Source organism: Sesamum indicum, linkage group LG2 (genome assembly GCF_000512975.1).
Source record: "Sesamum indicum cultivar Zhongzhi No. 13 linkage group LG2, S_indicum_v1.0, whole genome shotgun sequence".
Classification (NCBI taxonomy): Eukaryota; Viridiplantae; Streptophyta; class Magnoliopsida; order Lamiales; family Pedaliaceae; genus Sesamum; species Sesamum indicum.
In genome coordinates this window covers 4602980-4627630 of record NC_026146.1, presented here as the reverse complement: position 1 = coordinate 4627630, position 24651 = coordinate 4602980, and the positions used below count along the sequence as shown (strand labels likewise).

The window sequence follows — 24651 nt, the reverse complement described above, 5'->3', positions numbered from 1 at the left end:
AGAAGCGTTCAACATAAATAAAATAAAAGCCGATCACATACAATACCATTATCGCGAATTAGAACCGCCTACTTACAAAAGTGCCTCGTACGAGGCGAAGCGATCAACCTGAAAAATATGCGTCGATTACATGCCGAGAATCAAAGTCATATTAAATAGAATAATCTGATTACATAGCGATAATAAACCTAAGTAACACAAGGAAAAAACTACGAAACTTTGGAACTTGGGGGGCTCAACCATCGGCAACTTGCATCACCTCATCTTCACCCTCTGACACCTCAGGATCAAGGAGTCTAATGTCCTCCTCAACAATTCAGCCCTTCTCGCGAAGGGTCCGACGAAGGACTCGACGGCACCTCCGAACTGCATCATTATAAATCGGAGCGGCCCTGTCGGTTAGGATCGTCTCGAACTCCTCCAATTCTTGGAACTTTGAGACCGTCTCCTCTTGAGTCTTAGAAATAAAAGCAACACAAGAGGCTGAAGCCAAAAATTCTTCCCACTGGAGACCTCTCGCTCAAATCGACGCTCCCAAGAGGCAATATGCCCCAAAGCCTCATCCCTCTCCTCCTTAAGTCAGGAAAAGTCGCCCTCCGCTACTCCAAAGCAGCCTCCAAACGTCGCATTTCTGCCAATCGAGCGGCTCGTCGATGTGCAGCGGCCATTGACACAATCAAAGCCTACAAAAATAAAGTAAAACAATCAAAACCAACAATGTCACACAAAGTAGTTGGGTAAAAAACACAACACAAACCCGAGCCATATTCTCAGCCAGCAACTCATCCATCTGCTCCTCCGAGAGGTCCGCCACCTGACTTAAGTCTTCTTCACTCACAACACCTCGGGTGCGGCTCCAGTAAGACGAAGGGCCTCCAGCTTGGCTCACCCCTGCATCACGAGCATTGTCGTCTGCCACGGAAACGGCGCCTCTCTACCTCTTTGGAGGAGGGGAAGGACCAACCATGGGAGTAGGGAGTGAACTAGAATGGCTGCTCCCAATAGAGACCCCGGCGTCATTGTTTTGATTCCTCGTTGGGTCTAAGTTGTTAGCCGAATGAAATCTCGTCCTCTTACTACGATCTAATTGTGTGAACTTGGATAGGGGTTTGCGCATGACTCCCCTAGCTGCTCGAGTGAGGGCCCTTCTAGCATTGGCCGAGTCACCCCCAGCGGGGCCATCCAAAATCACGGCGATGACCCCTGCCGTAGGGAGGTTGTCGTCATTCCCAGCTTTTTTGGAGGTTGAGTCCATGTTGGGGCTTCGATCCCTGATTGGCATATTCTTTTAAATATCCTCTCTGGATCAACTTTTCGATCTCATTTTTCAAATGGTAGCACTCCTCCGTTGTGTACCCTCTGTCTCGGTGGAAACGACAGTATTTGTCGGATTTGAGCCTCTTACAATCATCTTTCATTTTTCTCGGCCATTGATTGATCAGTCCCTACTGCTCAGCTACAACTAGTATCTCCTCTTTGGGAGCATTCAAAGGGATATAGTGGGCGAAACTAGCTGGAGGTACGTGTTTGCGTACCTCCTTCTTCCCGATCCTTCCTTTTATTGTTGAAGGAAGGATCCATCGCGTTCGACTCCTCAATGCGGATGTATTTTTGGGAGCGTACAAGTAAGTCCTCCATAGTGCCAGGGGGCTTGCCAGCTATAGATTCCTTGAATCTTCCCGGTTGTAGATTCTGCTGGACAATACTGGCTAACAACTCTTGATTAACATGTGGAACCTCGTGCACCGCATCTATGAACCTTTGCATGAAGTCTCGCCTTCCCTCTAGCGGATTGTGAACAAATATGCTGCCGTTTTCAGGACCTTTTTGTTCATGAAGAAGTGGTGCAAAAAACGCTGCACCAACTGCTCGAGGCTAGAAATAGTTCCAGCGGGCAGTTGGTTAAACCAGGCCAACGCGCGTTTTGAGAGTGTAGTGCGAAAAACTTTACAGTACGCGGCATCACTAAGATCATCCCAATCAATCTTGGTGTAGAATTTGTCCAGGTGTTCCTGCGGGTCTCCTGTCCCATCATACTCCGATAGATTCGACACCTTGAGACCAGCTGAGAGTGCCTCGGTCAGAATGTTGGAGGCAAATGGGCTCCGTCTTAGAGGTGCCACAGTCAACGGCAAGTAGGAATCCTCAGCTCCTCGAGTTGATGGGGGGGCGGAAGATTCTCGATTATGGAGATTCCGATCTTGTGTCTGTGCAACTGTCGGTCTGGAGATCCGACTGTTACTTCCTCTCGTCTCTGCTCCTCCTCCTCGGGAGCCGAGGATAGTTCTCGACTTCTGCGAGGGGAAGGAGGGGGCAGGTTCACTGGTTGTTGCGCCACAAATTGGTCCACGGCTTGAGCCGCAGCTCGAGTGAACGCGTCTCGTATCAAAGCTAGCAAGGCCTCCTGTGTCAGCTGAATCATCAGTTCTTGGGGTGGAGCGTCCGGGGGGAGTACTCCGGTTGGGGGCACGGCTGGAGATCGTTGATGTGATGAGGGGGCTCCCCCATTGAGAGGTGCCTGCTCATGCGTCAGGGGGGTTACCTCCTGAGGAACTGACTGTTCGCCAGGGGGGTTCTGTTCCATTCCGTTTACTTGGGCTTCTCGGATTACGTCCAGATCGTGCGTGTCACGGGCTCGAGACCTGGTCTGCATGCTCAACGTCGAAGGAATGCTACATGAATACACTAAGTAAATGAAGAGACACACCATAAGCAAATACAACCCATCACACCGTATAATTGCCAATACCACTATAAATACCAAAATACTAATTTTTTAATCCAAGTTACTATTCATTGATTAGACCTATCTCTCTTGAAATCAGCACCCCTTTTCGGAAATTGCATTTCACTTGGTGTGCAATTGCATCGTAGTAAAATTCCCGATTTTATCCATTAGCAAAAAACCTCGACCACATCACTTGTAAACATCACTATCTTATTTCATTCAAAGCTACTAGTCCCACGGGACATTCCGGCCTTACGGCCCTTGGGTGGCTACCTCATCATATGTACTTTCCAGTGATCTCTTTGGTCAGATGAAGTGAACCTTCACCCTGCTAGCTAGTTTCGTTCCAGCTCTAATAATTTGGTCGGAATTTGACCTTCTAGTTTCCGACGCTCACTTTCAGTTTGTTCAACAATTGAAGCACAGTTGACTATGTCCAGGAAAATGTCTTACCATATACATGGAATAGTAATACTAACCACAGTGATAGTTTGACCAATTATTGTCAATTTTGACATTTGACAAGATCATAAACTCAAACAAGGACCTAAAATTAGGTTACGAAAGTTCGGAATTAAGATAAGGAGGTTCACGCTGTTTGCTTTTTTATGATTTCGTTCTTTGTTTTAATGTCTATTTACCAATGAGCTCGTTCAATTATTTTAATGTCCATTTAACCACATACTTATTCCATTAGCCTCCTTTATATTTTTATTCAATTTTTTTAGTGAATTGATTAAAATGTACTTATGGATTATAAATTATAATTTTATATATCTTTTAGAACTTTCTAAAAAATATTTTTATGGACTAATATGCATTATGGATTAATTACTTTACTCACCCTCGTATTTTTTTATATATCTTTTCAAATACTTTTTTAAAAAAAAACAAAAAATAAAAAAGTAGTCATTTTCACCTCATTATACATAATTATTTTTCATTTGAGGGGTATATTTATATAACTTTTCAAATAACGAACAAGTATTTGTAATTATCGTATTCCCAAAAGAAAATAGTTGTTATGTACCCAATCTCTTATGCATCCGTAGATGGTGGTAAAGTAGTCACTATTATTGTCGTCCTCCTTAACAATAAATATATATATATATATATGAAAGAAATGAAGTTATTATTAGCGATGAAGAAATTTCAAAGACAGAATATGAGATAGAGTCATTGAGCAATTATTATTGTTTCAAGTGGATGTGGAGGTGTGCAATATTTAACGACCTTTTACTTTATTAAAATGTTTGTATTTTAACTGTACAATTGCATGATGTGGAGATGGCTTCTGTTTTTATGGATAAGGAAGCATATATGATGATGATTAAGACCACCTTATAATTGGAAAATGGGAATTACACGGATTTGTGTAGGGTTTATGAGATGATGTTTTACCTAATTATTAACCCCCAAAATTCCACTACTCTCCATAAGATTCATTTCACACTTGCCTTTCAACCATTCTCTCTTTTCTTTTCTTTTTTCTTTTTAAATAACTTACAATAATTCATCTCCATATATTAAAAAATATCTCTATGCAATCCAACATCGATATAACTAATATATAATAACTCATAAATTTTAGATTAATACTCACACGTCCAATAAGACTCGAGACCATGACTATCAAACTCAATTATTTTACCATCTCAATTTTAGATTTAGTGACTACACTAAAACATCATTGACAAATATCTAATTAAATTCGACATACGCTTTGAGGTATTGGGCTGTAATTTCACTTGCTTTATATTTGAGTGATTATTTTTTGAAATTGGTAAATGTCTAATACATATATATAATTAACTTAAACTATTTTTCAATAAGCATAAATCGTCATAAGTTAACGAATATGGGTTTTGAAAATTTACGAGCAATCAATTATAAAAAAAATAATTGATTTCAGCATATTAGTTTTATTTTTTTATATGATTGTTTGTAATTTATTTATTTATCATATTTATTCTAAAGTATTAATCCAATTAATATATCATTCAGTTTAACAAATATTGACGTAATCATGTAATTACCTTTTCAAGAGAAAAAAGAAACCATCCTTGAACAGTTACAAATTCAATGAACACCTCGATTCTAAAAGCTTCATAAAAGACGCTCAACAAGCATATATATACATATATATATGAATACTATTTAAAATTTTCTCATAAATATAAATTCTTAATTTAAAATTTAAATTATATTTAATAAATTTTAAACACTGAATGCTATAATAATCTATTATATATATATATATATATGTGACATAGGATAGACTTCATGATCCACTTAGTTCAACTACAGCTGATAAGTTCTGCCTTCCTATCCACTTCTCCAACTTCTCTTTTTAAATTATTTCGAAATAATTATACTTATATTCTTAATATATGATTTATTTATAAAAATTATTTTTTTGTCTTTTTTATAATTACAGATATCACTCCTAATATATAATAAAAAAATAAAAATAATTTATGTAATAACATTAGCGTTTTTTTGTGGGTGTATATATATATTATTTAAAAGATATATAAATAATTTATACAAATAGATCATACATCATGAACGTTTCCAATTATCCGATTTATTACTTTTGTCTGTGATGCCCCCGCAAACGCGAGGAATAGTAATCATTCATCAAACACGCTTTTGAAAATTGGATCAGACACGGAAACTACTGAATGTGTCTTTGTTGAGGTCACAAGGATTTTAAAGTTTGGGGGACCTCAACACTTTCAGCTTTTCTTTCATAATAATTCTCATCATGATTTTATTAATTACTAAGTAATATAATTATTTTTGCGTATCCTCAGCGACCATATCAAAAATTATGTACTCATATATATTATCTATGTGTACATGTCTGTCATAACTTATGATTCTCTATTGTTTTTTTTAATTTTACAATTAGATCACGAATTATAATATTAACAATGAATAATTATTAATATCAAATACGTATAATTAATCGATAATTATTAATACAATAAATCAATAAATATTATTAAAATAAATGATTGAAATACACGACTCTTTGGTCATAAGCTTCCATTCCACTTATTAAGTTAGGCTTCGTTGGCTACACAGATCCCTTTTTTTTCAAGATCAAACTTCGATTATAAATTTGAATTTGATGACGACGGATGTGCGTGGCTTAAACTAAATATTTTAATCCAGATTATATTATGAATAGCTTGAAATAAAATAGCGAGTCCCAATTAAATAAACATATCATTAAATCATTTCTTTTTAAAAATTTCAATATTTTTCTATCAGATCAGACGTACTTATTAAAACTTATCGTTGTACTTAATTAAACATAACATGTAACATCATAAAAATAGAGATAGATAGCAATATGGCTTAAAATAAAGAGTATGGAAACTGTATTCTTTATATTTTGGGTTGCATAAAAATATGGTCTGAGGTGTGCGCTTACGCGTATTTCGCAGCATGCATTTGGATTGCGACTCAATGGCCAGGATTCGATTGATCAGTCATTTGTATGTATAACTTTTGTCTGAAAGTGGAACCCTTTTCCTTTTTACACACAAATATATGGGTCAGAGGGTCGGACTATTCGATGTAAAACAAACAAGAACTGGTTAAATTAATATATATATGTAAGAAAATAAAAGTTAAAGAAGGTTCTGTCCAAGGAACAGAGAATAGTGGAGTGGTGGTAAGTTCTCATTCACTTTCTTGGATTTCCAGAAGACTTTTGTGTTTATTTTCCTTGAATGTCCCCTCTTTTTCTGCTATTCTTGAAATTCTGATCAGTTCATATTATGTTGAATGAATGATTATTGAGTAGGAGTGGAAAAATCAATCTGATTCTCAGTTCTTAGTGCCCTTTTCTTTTGCTTTGTTCTTTGAATAGTTGTCTTAGTTCTTGTTTGTAAAGATTGAAGCTTTATTGCTCTTCCTTTGGACTTTTGATTTTGTGATGATTGTTGCTTATTCACCGAACCAACCTGACAATCTGGGATTTTTTTATTGTAAAGAGATGCCATAAAAAGGTATATCTGGTTAGAGGGTTGCCTTTGTTTACTGTTTCTTAGTAGTCAAAACCCCTCCCACTGCCTTCCCCTCGCCTCTCATGCCCAAATCTGAAGCTCAAATATCTTAACTTTTTTCTTCACTTGTGGAACTTGCAGATTCTTGCTGGTGATTTAACTTTTGTGGGCTCAATCTTGATTTTTTGTCCTCTGTTTGGTTTAACAGGTAAAATTAGATATTAGCTTTTAGGATATAAGTTGTTTCTTTTTATCCCTGTTTTCTATGTCTATTGGAAGAGGTATTTGTTGCAACGTCCGAACTTGTATGCTACTATCTTGTTATGAAACTTTGAGATTCATCTATGTTTGAAGAAGCTGGCCAATTCAGTGATTAGTTTTAAGATCTTTTTTCACTTGCACATATAAGTAGTTGGGTGCAGTGCTTTTAGGATGACTTCTATGTTTCTTTATTCATATGTCGATGGAGAAGAGAAAAGCCACACTCAGGTGCGGGTTCTGCGTGTTGTATGAGAATACAAATAGGCTGAAAACATAAGATTTATCCCGTCATCTGTCAAAAACTAGCTCAAAACCATGTTAAGAGTTAAGAACTAGAGTTCTTTTGGGAATTACAAATTCATCATTCATTTCCTTATTTTAAGGTCTATGAAATTGTCTACTCCTGTAGTGATGAGTGTTCTTACTCTTGCAAAGGAAATTCTTTCAATGGACATAAGTTGCGTACTTGCATATGAGTAAGAAACCAGCTACATGAGTTGTCAAATAGAACAAAGTAAAATCTGGAGGTTTGGAGAACTGAAAGAAAGCCTGTGATGTAAGGTTCTGTCATTATATTTACAAATTCTGAATTTCTTTTACCTCTCTTTTAATTTTGTTATTTTTTTGGTCTTTTTCTTTTACTCATACAGGAAACCATCTAGCTCCTGTGTTTTACTAATTAGAGAATTTAAGTTTTTTCTCTGGAGGAAGATCTGCCACGTTCTTGCTACCGGTGCTGTATCCAGCTTCATTATCTCATCAGAGACAGGCTCTGTATTTTTCTTGTGGAGTGACCCGTTTCTTTCACTACTTGAAATTTGAAGTGAACCATGTCTTTAGTCAGATCTGCTGCGTTGTTCCGGAACCGTGAGGTTTACTCTCGGAAGGATGGAAATGACAGCTCTGGAGTATCCACATCCATCTTTAACACGGACAACCGTGGGATTATTTACTCCAGTGAATCATACAGCAGTGACAGTTATGATCCAAAGTATTTCCTCGACTCGCCGTCAGATGATCTCGTCCACACATCCGGCTCCGATGCCTCTGAAAATCCATTTCACCAGCCACGCGCCTCTTCTTACCAGCTTATGGCTGGAAATGGTTCCTTGACCTCCTCTTTGGCAACCAAAAGACATAATGCCTATGAATTCAATTATGAATCAGAATACTTTGACAGCCAAAGTCCTGATGCTATCGACTATGATGAATCTAAGATGAGACTAAAGCTTCAAGAACTTGAGAAGGCGCTTCTTGATGATAATGCCACCAATGATGATGATAGTGATAATCACGAACACAGTATGGAAATTGATGGAGAATGGTCCGATACCACTCGTTATCCTTTGCTTTACAACTCACCAAAGGAATCTTCATCCTCGGATTCCATCCTCAGTAGCACAAGCAGTACCAAGGAAATATCATTTACCACTCTAACTCCCAAGAGTTTGCTTCTTGAATGTGCTGCTGCCATCCACAACGGCAACTTCGAGGAAGCGTCACACATGATAAATGTGCTCCGTCAGAGGGTCTCCATCCAGGGAGAACCTTCTGAAAGGATTGCAGCGTACATGGTAGAAGCTCTGGCAGCTCGGATAGCTACATCTGGAAAAGGTCTTTACAGAGCACTAAAATGCAAAGAGCAACCTTCTTCTGAAAGACTTTCTGCAATGCAGGTCCTCTTTGAGGTATGTCCATGTTTTAGATTTGGTTTCATGACAGCAAATGGGGCGATTTTAGAGGCATGTGAAGATGAAAAGAGAGTTCATATCATAGATTTTGACGTCAACCAAGGAAGTCAGTATTACACTTTGCTGCAAACGCTGGCCAAATCTCCTGGAAAGCGACCCCATGTGAGACTAACTGGAGTTGATGACCCGGAATCAGTTCAACGTGCTGTGGGGGGCCTGAAAATCATAGGGCGGAGGCTCGAACAACTTGCTGAAGATCTGCAGCTCTCATTCGAGTTCGATGCTGTAGCTGCTGAAACTGCTTTGGTTTCTCCATCAATGCTTGACTGCCAGCCAGGAGAAGCTGTGGTGGTGAACTTTGCGTTCCAGCTCCACCACATGCCCGACGAGAGTGTATCAACTGTAAACCTACGAGACCAGCTTCTTCGGATGGTCAAAAGCTTGAAACCAAAACTTGTTACTGTTGTCGAACAAGATGTGAACACAAACACTGCCCCATTCTTGTCAAGATTTGCGGAAGCCTACAATTACTACTCTGCTGTGTTTGAATCTTTAGATGCAACTCTCCCAAGGGATAGCCAGGATCGAATGAACGTAGAAAAGCAGTGTCTGGCTCGTGATATCATTAATGTTGTTGCATGTGAGGGAGAGGAAAGAATAGAGCGGTATGAAGTTGCTGGGAAATGGAGAGCAAGGATGAGTATGGCTGGTTTTAGCCCATGTCCAATTAGCCAAAATTTGAACATTGAGATCCGGAAACTCATAACGCAGTACTCTGATCGATACAAGGTCAAAGAAGAGACGGGTGCGCTCCACTTCGGGTGGGAAGACAAAATCTTGATAGTCAGTTCAGCATGGAGGTAAGTAAAATGGTGCCCAGAGACTAGGATGAACACTAATGCAGTAGGCCGATCCAACTTATATATAACTGTAACAATATTTTCCTTCTCTCTTTTTTTCCATCCGATCGCCGCATAACAGTTGTGTAATGCATGGTCGGACGGCAGTATACTTTCTCAGTTTGGTTTATCTGATGTAGGCTATGTTGTAAGCTTTAACTGCGGTCTCCCTGATGTAGGCTATGTTGTAAGATTTAGGAGCAGCGAACTTTAGTTTGTTTTAGAGTATTCAACTTTTTGTGGATAACTATCCTTGAGAGTGTTATCTAGTATTGCGAGTAGTGTGTTCTAATGACATTGATGAACTGCATGTATTCTCTTATGTGATTTCTCAACAAGATCAACTTTTGGGGCAGAAATCCTATTGGCGGCCAGAGGTCTGGTAGACATTAAGTTCATAAACCATCTGTCTAACAGAGACTGATATGAAATCACGGACTTAATGTTTCCACATCGATCAGCAACTGAAAATGCCCAGCATTGGCAAATACCACATCAAAATTTGCCTAACAAACTTTTGCAAATCTCAGATCTCCATTACATAAGCTTGCCAACTGAATGAGGTATTTGTATACGCTTAAATTTTTTTGATTATATTACAGCATAGAGAGAAGGGAGGCAGGCAAGACACAGGACCATATGTTTAGTGTTTAATGCCAACAAAACACAAGCCTACTTCAGCTTGCGCCTGCAGCTCTTCCAGCACTTTCACTATCTTCTCTCGGCAGAGTGCAGTTTCTCTCTGCTCCGAAAGCATTTTCCGTAATCTTCAAACAAAGAAACCAAGTCAAGTAACTTAATTAGGTAAGAACTCTGAAAAAGACTGTTTAGGGAAAAACAAATTGTAAATAAGTATTCTGTGCAGTTGAAAGACTAAAACCTGCCTTGATTAACTAGTGGGGAAGATGTAAACTGTACTTTTCCATAAACAACAAATTTACTTTTAAGATGAAGCCCCTTTCGATTTAAAACTATTACATGGTAGTCAATGCTATTTGATCATAGCAGTCAATGTAGTAAATTATGATATATGAAGTTCATTTTCTGCTGCATTTGTTGATTCTTTAAAAACAAAAGAGTACAGGTAGAAGAAAACCAAAAGAGAGGTTATAACAGAGTTGAAGCAAAATCATTCATGATAACTATTCAATAATGCACACTTACTTTTGTACAATTGCAGTGTCTCCATGGCCTGTACAAATAACGAGCATAGCGTTGGACGGTAGACAGGAGTAAAGGTTTTTGACTCTGTTATCAATCCGACTGAGAATGTTCTTTAGTTCTGAGGTTACATTGTATGTAATGCTTTTTCTACCAGTAGGCTTGCTACAAGTAAGCAATGAAATCATCTCTGCTAACTTCATGTTTAGGTTCTCATCATCATCTGCTTGTTTCTTGAAATAAGAGAACAATTCTGTGAACTGGGTCCAAATAAAATGCACCCTTTCATTTTTTACCTGAGAATTGCCAGAGGCATTAGGTAAAAGGGCAAAGGATCAATAAGCAGTCTTCCCACTCCCCCAGAATTCAACTCACTAGAAATAAAATTACAATTACCTCTTTTCTGGCTTTCGTAAGAGCTTCATCATCAGAGGATACTGGAATAGCATGAGATGTCTCAGAGGCATATCGCTTCACTATGGACACACTATCGATCAAAGATGAGCTTTTACCAGAGTCACTAAATAATGTGAGGAGTTTCTTGCGCACAAATTCCGAAGGGAAGCCAAAAGAAGGCCCTGATTCCAGAAAAACAGGCAAGCATATGCAGCCATCATTATCCGAAGTAAAATTAATAGACACAAACATATATGAGATTCACCCTAAGAAAAAATGGCATCAAATTGCAAAACTTTATCAGAATAAAAGACATTAATACTAGAAGAACAGATAATGTTGTAACAAGTGTTCTACAACACTCAATGGGATCATTTCACATCACATCAACCACAAAAAGATGCATAAGTGTACTCCTGGATGTCGTTAAAATCATTGAAAATTTGGCCTTATCCATTATTCTGTCCAAAAAACAACAGTCAGAAAGTCGTACCACATTTAGATTCACGACACAGACTCTATGGCTTCCCAAATACTCTACCAAATGTATTAATAGCAGCTATTTTTGCACTCGAGGGCTAGACTACATACATAGCATGTTGTCTAGATCATTTAGCATCATCTATAATCATACTAATCACGACTTCAACAAAAACACATTGAAGATCCATTAGCATCATTTCTTTATCCATTTATAGCATGGAGATCAATCATATACCATTTCCAATATTTCCAAAAGTTGGATATATGGAGACAAATTATATACCATGTCTAATTTTTAGCAATGCAAGCTCCATCGTAGCTCTTGCATCTTCGACACTATCATGTCCATTTCCTGAATCCTGTATCTCTCTGGAAAGAAATCTCCTGGTTAAAACACGCAAAGCTGGTTTGTAAGATCGACCTCGTGGATGCCTATATAAGATAGCGGTATCAATCACCAACTCATGGCGGATCTTCAAAGCCAACAGATCATTTTCTAAGGAATGTCCAACGAGGATGGTCTCCTTGTGAACCAGTTGAAGAAAATCTTCCTGAACAAAGCAGTAACAGTTACAATAAATAGAGTATACTCAACAAAATCAATTCAATATTGAGGCAAACAGTAAAATGTCAATTTGGAAACCCAAGATTATTAGAATTGACAATGATAAAAAGCAAAAGACCCAAACTACACACCTGCACATCTTTAAGGGTTGTGATCACACCTTCCAGCATCTCATGTGTAATCCCACTATATCTGCGACATCAGAAGCTACATAAGTCTCAAGCAGCAGAACTTCTGTGTGGAAATTTGGAAACTAATGAAAAGACTAAAAAGGATAAAAAAGAAAAACTTTTAAGCTCTAATTAGGCTCTCACAATTTTTAATAATTCAGCCTACATCTCAAAATATTTAGAAATCATCATTCAGAGTCAATTAGAAAGCAGCACACTACTATAGTACTTTTAGCCCAAAAAATCAAGAGAGGAAGTACCTTGTGTTGTAATCAGTGATGGCATTTGCTGGTTTAACAAGTTTATCTAACAATACCTGCATGTACAATGGAATTAGCTAAATATGTTTCCCAACAGCATAAGCTAGAGGATACAATGATACAGAAAACACAGAAGCATTTTGATCCTACATAAAAGGCTTCGCTCCTACATATCAATGGTGCATATCACATAGCGTAAATGTCAAGAAAGAAGCAGATTCTCAATAGGATTAAACAGCTGATATCATGCTAGTGACAATAATACATCATCACTGTGATACTACAACAAACAGAATTTCTAAAAGAACTATACTTTCTATCCCATGGTTCACATGATCAATAGTGCAAGCGTTTGTTAGATATAATGGTTCCGAGATTTGGGAATGGCAAATATTGTATGATAAATTGTAACAAGTAGATCCTAAACCTTATTCCCAGATTCCCAAATTTGATTTACAAAAATTACCCCCCAAGTTCAGACTATACTGAAGCAGTAATATTTCAACTATTTGACCCTTTTCATATCAGTAACTATGATGCATCCTCAAAAAATTCTTAGATGAATAGCATTCATTACCAAAGTAAATGACATCCAATGGTATCTACTTGTCTTTGTTTTCTGATGACATTTATCATCCATTGACAGTAAACAAAGGGGAAGAGGAGCTAAGAGATTAGGTCTACCTGTCCAGTAATATCCACCAGCGTAACTCTTGTAAGCTCAAATCCCTTACTTGTAATGCACTGGAAAACAGATTCAACAAACCAAAAGGCAAACAATTAACTGTTGACACCAAATCAACCATATTTCAGAGGATGTTCCTAAAACTAGAGAAAGGCAAAACAAAAAAGTTGTTAACTAAAAATGAATAAATGTCAATCTTTAGTCGAACTCTTTATCATAGCTAAAAAACAATTGATTAAATTTATTAATTGAAACAATCAATAAACACATCATGAAGCTAATTTATTACACAGTCAAAGCACACAAGCTCCATAAGAGCAAGAACCAAATGAAGCCAATAAGCAAGTATACGACTTCGTTACAGTTGGTTTTCCTTTATTGTCAAGCTGACAATCCAACATGAAATGCTACTCAATTAATGCAATACGTTTTTTTTATACCCAGAGTTTCTACCTTGTTTAAACAAACCAGAAAAGAAATATTGGTATCTGCAGCCAAATTTATATGAAAACCATAATCTGCAGGCATACCATCTCACAGTCCAGAGCCAAAATCTCATGTAATGGAGTTCCTGAAGGAGCAGGAATTGTTGAGATAAATTCTGCAAGAGCCAAAGATTTTGAGGAGCTATATAAAAACAAACTATTTCCAAATACAAGAAAATGTAGAATGAGAACAACTGAAAAACCTTGCTGACAGGTTATAGCAATACCTGGATTTTTACAACAGTAGCCATTATCTTCCAATTCTTTGGCAGTAAGCGTGTAGTAAGAAATTGGGAATGGCGAGTTTTTTGTTAAATCAGCAGCAGATTCCTTATCTGATATAGAGTCATGATTATCTGCTCAAAGTATGATATGGCAAAAGCCTCAGTTAAGTTTCAGCTAAAACAACTTGCATTCAAGACCAGGTTATACAATGCTGAAACCAGAATCATAAAATCTTATCTTCCTTCATTTCCTTCATTAATTTTATTTGACATATATTCCTTGACCCCTGGACTTTGCTAAGGATATGCAAGCTTCATATCCGCAAAAATGACTAATGCTCCGACTAGCATGTGATTACAGTCATTACACACTTTATAAGCAACCAAATAGTTGTGTTGGCTGTTACAGTAAGATCATTACTGGCAAAACATTCCAATGAAGTGTCTGGAGACTACTAATAAGACAAGCTGAAAAGTTCTCCTAACATACCCTGATAAGATGTCCGGGCAGCTTTCTTTTGAATGAGTTCTGCTTCATTCCTTTTTCTTTTTAATTTGCATGTTAGAAGTGCATCCACAGTCTGCATTCCATCTGATACGCAGCTAGCAGATAACAAAAATGGGAACCACAGTAACTATAATAGTAAAAAGAGTAATGAAATTGAGATTAAGTAGGTAACTAATCACCTGAGCGCTAAAACTGCTCTAGGAATTCCACAGCATTCTTTGAAAGTTTTTAGCACTTTAGACTGAGACAAATAGAGTGCTGCATCAAGGCCAGGGACATAAAGCATGACCACTTTGGGAATTAAGGGCTTGTTCTGCACATGACACAAAAATTTAGTAAAATAAGATAATAACAAGCTCTTTGCTTTACTTTCTTTTTCTCATTTTTATTTTTTGGTGGTCTTGAACTATAGGCTCTTTACTCAAGTAACAAAGAAATAAGATCTTCAAGGAGGTTGAAAATATTAAACAGAACTCGAAAGCACTAGATAGGTTCTTTACTTTAATAAAAACCCACGAAGGCATGAACCCTTCGGCAAGCACCCAGGTGGCAAGTCCTTGGACATCCTGTAACAACACTTGAACCAATGAGCTGCCAATTTTGACATGACCTGATAGGACTACAGAAATCCAGGTTCTAAATTCATAACATACATGGAGATTCAGGGTTGAGTTAGCTTCTGGCTGCTTAAAAACAACTTCTGCTCTAGCCTGCAACACACTCAAATCTCAAACTTCATCCCGCTCTATTACTCAGCGACTACAAACATCTCAAGTCAAGCTAGGAATACATATATAAGTGCAATGACTCACAGGACCACACAGGCATAACTACAAATTTCTAATCTACAGACATAAAAGCAGCTCAGTACTGCAAAAGAAAGGAGCTTTTTAAGAGATCAAGCGCACACATACACCCACACAGAAGCCACACAATCTTCGTTAAGTAACCAGCTTCTGAACAAACACAGGACACGCTGAATAAACATGTCACCAATTTTCTAGAACACCCTTCTGTTTCCTCCTTGAACACAAATATCAAAACCATTTTCAGTAATCTTTTCCGAATTTGCAGATTCCAATGGTACCAAAAATACCACATGAGGATACATATGAACAAGAAAAATTAAAGAATCCTTGAGAAGTATCCATAACTTCAAATGACTATGTAATTAAAAAGCGTTTAACCTCTGGACCATAAACATCAAAGAAGGCTTTTGCATTGATCTTGACATCGGACTTCCCTTCACTGCATGCTTCCGTTTCATCGTCTGAAGAACTCATGTCGCACAGAAAATAAAGAGAAATTACGAATTTTTACGGATTGATTGATTTCCGCCAAATCCCTATATTTAGTTGCTCAAATTTTAGATTAATTTGAACATGTGTAACTAGATTGTGTGTAGATGTGAACCCAGGGTTTGAAGTTCAGTAATAGACAGGAATAGCCCTAATTTGATAGACGCCTGCTAAGTTATGTCCTTGATTCTTTTATTCCAATAGTGCAAAAAAGCAACACAGTTTAGAACAATAATGCGCATGTGGAGTTGAACAAAATTGTAAAATATGGTTATAATAAATAGATATTTTTTATAATTACCAGAATTATTTCTAATTTCAGCCCAACACTTATCAGCCCATCATCATATTGGGCCTATATAGTTAAAGCCCAAATGTTTAACAAAAAATTTCAGCCCATTCTTGTCAAAGTTACTCGGTATTTTTAGTTGTCTAATTTTGAATCCCTATTGGGCCTCCACTTAGCCCATTTAAGCTAGTTGAAGCCCAAATGATATCAGACTTTCAGCCCGATTTTAGCATAGGCACTTCCGGTATTTATCATTTCCTTGATCAACCCTTTGGTTGATTCTAGAATAGAACCACCGCACGCATCGCCGGCACCTCCAACAGCCACCGCATAGAGGCAGAGAAATGTCGAAGACACTGGTGCAGCCGATAGGGCAGAAGAGGCTTACGAACGTCGCAGTGGTCCGCCTCAAGAAACACGGCAACCGCTTCGAAATTGCTTGCTACAAGAACAAAGTCCTCTCTTGGCGCTCTCGCGTGTACGTATTTGTTCATTTCTTTGTATTTTTATCGGGCTGGGTGGTGATCATGAATTTTAGGCCTTCGAATTTGAAGTAAAATCCTGCTCTAATTGTTTATTTAATGTAAATAAGACTAGAGATGTAATATATTGTACTGTTAAAAGGTAAGTTAATTGTTTGTACTGGAAAAGTTTTGATTTTACGGCTGGCATCTGCTTTGTCATAACTAAAAAAAGAAAAATTGATAGGAGGACGAAAACTCGAAGATGATGACTGATATTGGGGGGAGTTATTAAAGTTGCAATTATGAGATGAAGTTTTTGAATTATTTTTGTTCTTATAAGTTTCTTAAGGTTTTGAGAGAAGAAATGACATTGGTGATCTCTTAACGCAGAGAGAAAGATTTGGATGAAGTCTTGCAGTCTCATACAGTTTATTCCAATGTTTCAAAAGGTGTTCTTGCTAAGTCAAAAGATTTACTGGCGGCATTTGGGACAGATGATCAAACTAAAATATGTTTGGAGGTTTGTGGTTTCACGTTTGGATTACATTTTGATTGATGGTTTCGACAACCCTACAATGTTTTTATGTGTCACATTTTGTGCTCTACTGTAGGAATATTTGCCATATTAAATTGATTTAGAGATGGCAATAGTGCTGCAGCATATGGCTGGTTGTCAATTGTCTTTAAAAATTGGCAAAATGTTGTTTGGCATCCTGGAGCACACTTTTTCATTTGGTGTATCATATGCTGTTGGTTGTTGTGCACATTTTGTCATATGAATCATAATAACAAAAAATTAGGAAAGAATATGGAAAAATATATAATTATATTCAATGTAAAACTCAGTCTGAATAATGTAACTAGATTCATGGAGTACTGACACTAGACGGATCATCTTGATGAGGTAACCTGTCAATTTCTTTACTGCAAGTTGTGACACATGATATAGATTTAGCATGAAGTGTGTATTGGAGTAAACTCAGGCACACTAATAGATATCTTAGAAAAGGTAGAATCTGTGATAGAAAAATGTGGAAATCAGAAGACACTAATCCTATGGGAAAATGAATTGTGAAGGTTGATCTTCATAGATGATCTAAAGTCACTAATCCATGGGAAAATAAATTGTGAAGGTTGATCTTCATAGATGATCTAAAGTCACTAATCCTATGGGAAAATAAATTGTGAAGGTTGATCTTCATAGATGATCTAAAGTCCTTTATTACAGAGGAAAAAATTGCAACCAAGTCTGAATCATGAATACTGGGGTAATGGTCTGGCCATTGTGGTTGTGAGTCTTAGACTGGGTGCAGTCTTTCAAATATGACGAAGATGGTACATATTTGATGTGGTTCAACAGAATTTGTTGCATTTATTAGCCTCTTGGTATGTATTTCTGCTGTGGTTTTGGTATAAGGCTCTGGAGATGGTGGGGTGTGGTTGTGAAGGGACTTCAGGTTTAGATTATTACTGCTGTCTTATTGATTTCATATAGCATCACTTAACATTCGCATGAAATGTTGGCTTATCAAAACATGAAAAGACTAGTGCATGCATCTGTTGAATGAGTGGTATGCTTTCCCGTTTCAGATTTTGGAGAAAGGAGAGCTACAAGTTGCAGGGAAGGAGAGAGAGTCTCAACTATCCAGTCAATTTAGGGATATTGCCACAATAGTTATGCAGAAGACTATTAATCCTGAAACTCAACGACCTTATACCATAAGTATGATTGAACGACTAATGCATGACATACATTTTGCTGTTGATCCACATAGCAGCTCAAAGAAACAGGTGCCTTGCAGACTGCAGTTTTATTTTGTCTTATCTTTAACATATCACCTTTCTGCTCATAGTCCAAATTTTACTTAACTTCTTGCCCTTGTTATCAATTTATTATTTATCATTGTTTACTTTTAATCTAGATTACTCTTGCCAATCAAAGCTTTGTTTTACTTACATATTCAAACAGGGTAACTCGCTAGTTGTCCATGTTCAGCTCAGTTATATCTTTATCTCATTTGTTTTAAGAATGTCTCTGGTACTGTTGTTGCAGATTATATTGCTAATACAATTTTCAAATAAATTACAGGCACTAGAAGTAATTCGCGAGCTTCAAAAGCACTTTCCCATCAAAAGGTCCCCCATGAGACTGCGATTAACTATACCTGAAGAGAACATTTCACCTCTCTTGGAAAAGATCAATGGTTGGAATTCTACCATTATTTCAAGAGATGAATCGGGAAGTCAGCGATCCATAGTAAGACCTCGTGTCTTAAAAAAAATAACACTTTTTGTTGTGATGGCCTCATGAAAAACTTGCTATATAATCATGTTGTGGGTATACCTTATGCCACTTCCATCACCTACTCGATAATAATTTCCTCAACTTGTATATTTTGTTCATTCACCACCCCAAGCAGCAGCACCCTCACCTGCTGAAACTATAGCTGACTGCTATCGATATAATCATGCTGTTATTGCTACCATTTATCTCTAACCTATGTCTAACTTGTGAGGTATGTAACAGATCTACATAGGAAAGATACAAATGTGAATTATTATTCATTTTAGCAAAGGAAGGGATCCACCTCTTAATTCTATGCTCGTCGATTTCCTTCCATCTTCACTGGCACCATTCCGTTCTACAATATTTTCTCTTTTCTGGTCATACAGTAGGTTGACATTGTCTCTTTACTCTATTCTGCCACAGTCCTCTTTAACGAAATCAAATCCTTACTGTTGGCAGATCTGTGAATTGGAGCCAAATTTTTTTCGTGACTGTGATGGTCTGGTCAGGAATCTGCAAGGAAGATTGGACATTCTTGCAGTAAATGTGCACCTAGATAGTGATACCCATGTGGATAATTATGATGATCTGGAAGATGAGCCATTGAGCACGCAGAAAGATTCCGTCGGCCCTGTTTCTGAACTGAGTGAGAAATTGCAGAAGCAGGCCATTTCTGCCAAAGATGGGAGTTCTCAGGATGAAGGAAAACAGCAAAAGTGCAGTACTTGCAATGCATTTATTGGTGATGCGAAAGCGTATAGGGAGCATTTTAAGAGTGAATGGCATAAGCACAACCTAAGACGAAAGACCAGGCAACTTCCTCCTCTTACTGCTGAAGAATGCATGGCTGACTTGGAACTTGGTGACTCGAGAGCTGATTTGAAGGATTATTCCTTTTGATTTCATTCTTGGGGCGCCTTCCTATTTCTGTTTTCAGCATGTTCGCAGCAGTTGGCACCAGAGGATATGATGATGGATGCTAACATTTTATTCTTATGTACTGTTATGTTACAACTTGAGAAGTCAGGTTACATCTCTTGGTGTTTCTATGAAGGTTCTGATGTAGTACACGAGAATGGTTCATAGATCTGCGCTTGTCTCACGGATAGCTAGTATAAAGGTGTGCATTTTTGAGTAAATCTTGGTTCCTTGATGATAAATTAGCTAAGGAAAATACATCTGAAATTGAGCAGTTCGCATTTGGTGCATACTACCAGTTGTGGTTAGTTATACTGTGTACGTATAAATAATTACATTTTAAAATATACAGTAAATAAGAATAAATTATTCAAGATGAAAAGTTATTGCAAAATTTCCATTTCTTGCAGACTTAAGAGTATGGAGGTCATTGCCAAAAGAAATGGGCGATAGTTTTGGTGCATGATTCTAGTTAATGTCCTTGCGCATTTCTTGTACACATGGACAATGTTAAGAGAACTATCGGCACAAAACTGGTGCAGTAAGGTTTCAAATCGCATTTTGTATTATATGTATGATGATTTATAGATATAGATTTATGCTTCACCTGCTGCAGTATCCGTACAAGGTTTTTTCATATCAAATATTTGTCATTACTTCTTTGAGCAAAGTAACTTTCGGAATTCCCTGCATGAATAAGACGCTCTTGAATTTGAAATGTAAACGAAATAAAAAAACGGAAGCAGCCGCCGCAGCATATCCCGTTTGCAATTTTAAATGTTTTATCAATGTTCAGAAACATAATTGGCTTGACATGGGTTTCTAAACACCAAATCGATCCAACACGGTAAGATGGGAAGTTCATGATGCCTTTTGGAATAGGAGTTCTCCATCTCCCTTGTGCGTTGAAGGACACCATCAGTATGCTAAGTTCCACGACAGGCACCCCAGCTTGCGTTTTGTTTCCTTGGACCAACTCCCACAAATAATATTGGCTATGTTTTGAGTCGCTGCGTTGTAACACAAAAGGGGGGGACTTGAGTTTCCTCCCCTCTCCCTTGATGACACAACCCATTGTATTATGTGGATGTCAGGCTTCCCAGCAGGTGTATTTTCTTTTTCAATTGAGAGAATCATCTTTTGCCGCTTGTCTCGGCCCCCACACCCATGCAGACTTCATGGGGTTAGTTGGCCTGTTTCTTTTCGTCTGTCACGTTGAGGGTGGGGTGGCCAGCTATGAAGACCCTACCACTCAAGCGACCTATAGGAAGCACTTACATATGACTATCAAAGATGAATACAGTAATCACAGAGTGAAAACCAATTCTAGCAACTCTTCAAACTTCTACAATAAGATTGGCTTAACGCAATCCAGACTATGTACACTCACATATTACGAAAAAGTAGGAGCCTTGGAGGGAACCAGAAGGCCTCAGCAGAAAAAGTAGTTTACAGACACCTTCAAAGCAGGGCACAAGCAGAAGACTGATACAAGGAGAATCCAGTCAGCCAGGTCGTTGCTGCTGTTCCCCTAAGACAGTCGGTATAGATAGCCAGCTGTTACAAACCACCGCAAAATTTGGTTAGAAGAATTTTTTAGGAACATAATAATAAAACATCTGTATTATGCTTCATATTTTCCTTTATCAGAAATTAGCAAAACCAGGAGGTGAGGCGCACACACCATTTCCCTTTTCTCTTAGTGCACTTCCATCACCCCGACCAATGGAAAGTCGTGATTTCCTATGCTGCACAAACAGCTATTACTTAAAACCCAACAACAGAATATGATAGCACGGATCAAGGTGATGCCTTCCAATCGAATTGAAGGTTATTAAAACCATTGACTGCCCCAAGACCACTAAGCAGTTGATTACCCAAATCCTGCTGCTGCTGCTGATTCATGCTCTGTTCTCGGGCCATTGTTATGCCTGCTCTCCCATTCATAGACAGCGAGTTATTTCCAAGCGCTGATCGAATCCCATTTACTGTGGCAGTTTGCCCAAGCCCATTCCCTATGCTCCCAAATCCTGAACCACCAATACCAGGGTTGCCATTAGTAAGTCCATTTCCTACGAGAGTATTGCTGCCATTTGTGCCAGCATTACTGCTTGCTGACAACATTCCGTTAACATTCTTCATGTCACTGCCCATTGTCCCCATTCCCATCATACCACCCCCACCAAGCTGTGAAGACATCATCATATCCTGTATAATTTTTTGGACTGAACTTTGTGAATCGTTTGCATCAGCATCACCAGATAGAGAAGGTTGCTGCATGGAAATATTAGGTGAATTCACTGAGTTCACCTGAGCACCAGATAAACTACTATGTGAAGTTGGTTGTGGATTATTTGACGAGGCTGGTGTTGGGGACTGGAAGGGGGAAGGAGCTGGTTGAGTTTGTGGCATGGTGCTTGAAGAACCTGGAGATGGCATCTGAACACCATTACCTCCATAGCTGCTGTTCGAACCAGAAATTGGATTCTGCTGTCGAGAGTTAATTGAATTTTGATGAAGCAGCCCAGCAATGGTACCAGTTGATGAAGTAGCAGGCACTGAGTTCATAGTGTTATTAAGACTTGGGATGCCATTAATAGAGGTACGTTGCGTAGCTGTGGCCTGGACAGAATTATCAATGTTCGAGTTTTGACCCATTGTTTGTTGTTTTTGCTGCTGCTGCTGACCTTCAGGTTGTTGAGCTTGATCTTGAAACCCAGGTGAAGTATTTGTTTTTCGAGGAAACTTCGTTAAGCTCTCTGAAAAATAAAAATTAACAAGACATGGTCATACATAAAACAAACTTATACATGCAGTAGCGTATATGGAAAAGCTTGGAGAGTTGACCTCTGGCTGGACAGTAGAAATTCATTACTTGTGGAAAGATGAACTGAAGAAATACTAATAATATGATAGAAACAAATGCAAGTCCGTAATTGTGGGAAGATGGATAAAATAACCAATCTTGAATTCTTAATATATGCACCAGCTAGTCAAAACAGCAATCACAGAGTTAAGTTAACTTGCAAATATTCGCATCAGGCTTGTTGCATGTTTTATATATTTGCTTCCAAATTATGTTTCAACTTGCCTTTCAGTAAGGCTTGTCATGGAAGATCATTCTAGTGAACCAAAGGGGAGCATAGGCTTATTGCAGAGACCTGCAAAGCCTTGATATAAGAATTAACTAAAACTTGGGAGGTTATCTTCCTAAGCATAAGAAAAATGCCACGCTCTTACTAACTACCTCCAGCAGTCAACAAACTTGATCATAGTACTACCAAAGTCCTTAGCACTTGCAATTACTTCAAAACCTCATTATCTTCACAGATAGTGATCGCCAGTATGACAAAGGATATACATAGATTAAAGACATGAAATACCCATGGTCAGGCTATGTAATTAACTGCAGTAGTGATGTTACCGAAATGGTATTTAAATTAAATAAAAAATGGCAGTTCCGAAGAACACCTCACACATCTTTTTTAAGCTGCTTCACCGTAGCTACAAATGAATGAAAACACACTCAGCTTACTACGCATGGTTTACTAATTGATAGTTTCTTAATACGGAGACAAAATAAATACACCACAAACTTATTACTGTCCATAAATCTTAATTTATGCAATTTACTGAACCACGGCGAAATCATTAAATCTCCCGTGCCACTTGTCCAGTTTAAGCCCTATGGCTTACTTCCTAGCTGGCCATGTTGAATAAACAAAGACACTGAGAGCAAATGATCAAGCTTACCCATAGGACCTACTCCAGTTTCACGGCTATAATCAATAAGATCTTTCATGCTATTCACAACTTCTGATATCTGCAATTTTATCAGGAAAAGAAGTATAAGCAAATGATCATCCACTAGCAGGGACAAATAGTAAAAAGACATCTTTCATACTGTTGATTCGTTGAACACTTCTTATACATGTGAACCTAGCGTAGAAGTTTCAAGAAAATATGCATTAAGTACAAAATATTGGAAAGGAAAAATAAACCACCGTTTCATGTCCAGTCACTCTCCAGGTTAACAAATTCCAGTTCTTCAACTGAAAAGGCATGCAAGTTGATTTTACCTTCAGCAACTAATTCATGCAAATACACCAGAAAATGCTACTCTAACTCTCATTTATTCGACAGCCCTAATAAGTTTGCTTATGTAGGAACTCTCATTCAATTGGCAGTTTCCTTTTTAATTGAATCCAGTTAGCCAGCATCTAAACTTATCTAGGTATCCGGACGAATTTGAGAGGAAATTGCCAACTGCAGCGTGCTGCTGTCTAAGTTCGTATAGGGTTCAGGTTCCACACTTCAACAAATAGGTACAAATATATACTGCAAGAACAACTTCTGTGAACAGTTTACATACACTTTTGGTGGGTATCATATTGCAACCCTTAAATTATTTTTTTTTTATTCAATATTTCATCTTCTATCATGGGCAGCACACTTTTTCTTTGGGATTACTGAGTTAAAAAATAATGACTCGTAAGTATAAATGAAAAATTCAAGCATGAACAAGCTATTATCCTTCCTGATGCAAATTGATGCACAACTACAAGTTGATGACAAAAGATACTACAACTGGCAATCACAATGACTAATGAAAACATGAGCAAACTATGATAACAAGTGTTGCCCTCACCAATCAAGTGAAGCCTAGATAACACCAAATTTAAATTGGCACTCACTAACTAAAGAGGGTCCTAGCAAGAGCTAACAACCTCTTGAAACACAGTAAAAGGGGCAACGTACAAAGAATTAAAGTGAATGAGTGGAAGAAAAGCTCATGAACCATGCCCTTTCAATTCAATCATAGTGGGTCAAGACTGCTGGTAGGAGAACTAAACCATGGTT

The 24651-nt window shown here is 37.8% G+C and overlaps 4 protein-coding genes across 11 annotated transcripts in view; 2 read left to right on the top strand and 2 right to left on the bottom strand.

The window, feature by feature from the left end:
* On the top strand, positions 6258-9863 carry LOC105179923 (scarecrow-like protein 1). 5 transcript variants are annotated; one of them, XM_011103589.2, is made up of 4 exons: positions 6258-6413; positions 6889-6955; positions 7444-7564; positions 7659-9863. In XM_011103589.2, the coding sequence occupies exon 4, from the start codon at positions 7839-7841 to the stop codon at positions 9561-9563; it is 1725 nt and encodes a 574-aa protein (XP_011101891.1). In that variant the 5' UTR covers positions 6258-6413; positions 6889-6955; positions 7444-7564; positions 7659-7838; the 3' UTR covers positions 9564-9863. The 5 variants fall into 5 exon arrangements, with proteins under 5 accessions (XP_011101891.1, XP_011101883.1, XP_011101898.1 ...); XM_020692154.1 differs by lacking the exon at positions 6258-6413 and adding an exon at positions 6440-6750; XM_011103581.2 differs by lacking the exon at positions 7444-7564.
* Positions 9900-16041, bottom strand: LOC105179911 (small RNA degrading nuclease 5). Of its 2 annotated transcripts, none has more exons than XM_011103577.2 (14): positions 15723-16041; positions 15189-15245; positions 15036-15101; positions 14715-14848; positions 14518-14630; positions 14031-14138; positions 13849-13919; positions 13318-13377; positions 12634-12689; positions 12335-12395; positions 11922-12189; positions 11156-11337; positions 10763-11055; positions 9900-10365 (listed from the first exon to the last, which is right to left on the bottom strand). In XM_011103577.2, exons 1-14 carry the CDS (start codon positions 15816-15818, stop codon positions 10242-10244), a joined length of 1689 nt encoding a protein of 562 aa, XP_011101879.1. In that variant the 5' UTR covers positions 15819-16041; the 3' UTR covers positions 9900-10241. The 2 variants fall into 2 exon arrangements, with proteins under 2 accessions (XP_011101879.1, XP_011101874.1); XM_011103572.2 differs by having other exon boundaries at positions 14031-14159; positions 15723-16039.
* On the top strand, positions 16386-20099 carry LOC105179904 (ribosome maturation protein SBDS). Its single transcript, XM_011103567.2, has 5 exons — positions 16386-16600; positions 16977-17106; positions 18177-18377; positions 18676-18843; positions 19333-20099. Exons 1-5 carry the CDS (start codon positions 16467-16469, stop codon positions 19771-19773), a joined length of 1074 nt encoding a protein of 357 aa, XP_011101869.1. The 5' UTR covers positions 16386-16466; the 3' UTR covers positions 19774-20099.
* LOC105179882 (transcriptional corepressor SEUSS-like) overlaps positions 20498-24651 on the bottom strand; it is a 9056-nt gene continuing 4902 nt past the window's right edge. For 2 of the 3 annotated variants that reach the window (XM_020691822.1, XM_020691823.1), the window contains 3 exons: positions 23545-23614; positions 21476-22550; positions 20498-21348 (listed from right to left, as the gene is read on the bottom strand). In XM_020691822.1, the coding sequence (XP_020547481.1) occupies positions 21592-22550; positions 23545-23614 (1029 nt within the window). In that variant the 3' untranslated portion in view covers positions 20498-21348; positions 21476-21591. The remainder of the gene's footprint in view (positions 21349-21475; positions 22551-23544; positions 23615-24651) is intronic. The other variant, XM_020691824.1, reaches the window with a different exon arrangement.

Coding starts and splice junctions, on each gene's coding strand:
- LOC105179911 (XM_011103572.2), bottom strand. CDS start 15,818: ATGAGTTCTTCAGACGATGAAACGGAAGCATGCAGTGAAGGGAAGTCC. Junction 14,160..14,517: donor TGCCCGGACATCTTATCAGG/GTATGTTAGGAG, acceptor TACTTTGAGCAG/ATAATCATGACTCTATATCA. Junction 11,338..11,921: donor ATTGCTAAAAATTAGACATG/GTATATAATTTG, acceptor TTCTGGAATCAG/GGCCTTCTTTTGGCTTCCCT.
- LOC105179923 (XM_011103581.2), top strand. CDS start 7,839: ATGTCTTTAGTCAGATCTGCTGCGTTGTTCCGGAACCGTGAGGTTTAC.
- LOC105179904 (XM_011103567.2), top strand. CDS start 16,467: ATGTCGAAGACACTGGTGCAGCCGATAGGGCAGAAGAGGCTTACGAAC. Junction 17,107..18,176: donor AAACTAAAATATGTTTGGAG/GTTTGTGGTTTC, acceptor TTCCCGTTTCAG/ATTTTGGAGAAAGGAGAGCT. Junction 18,378..18,675: donor ATAGCAGCTCAAAGAAACAG/GTGCCTTGCAGA, acceptor AATAAATTACAG/GCACTAGAAGTAATTCGCGA.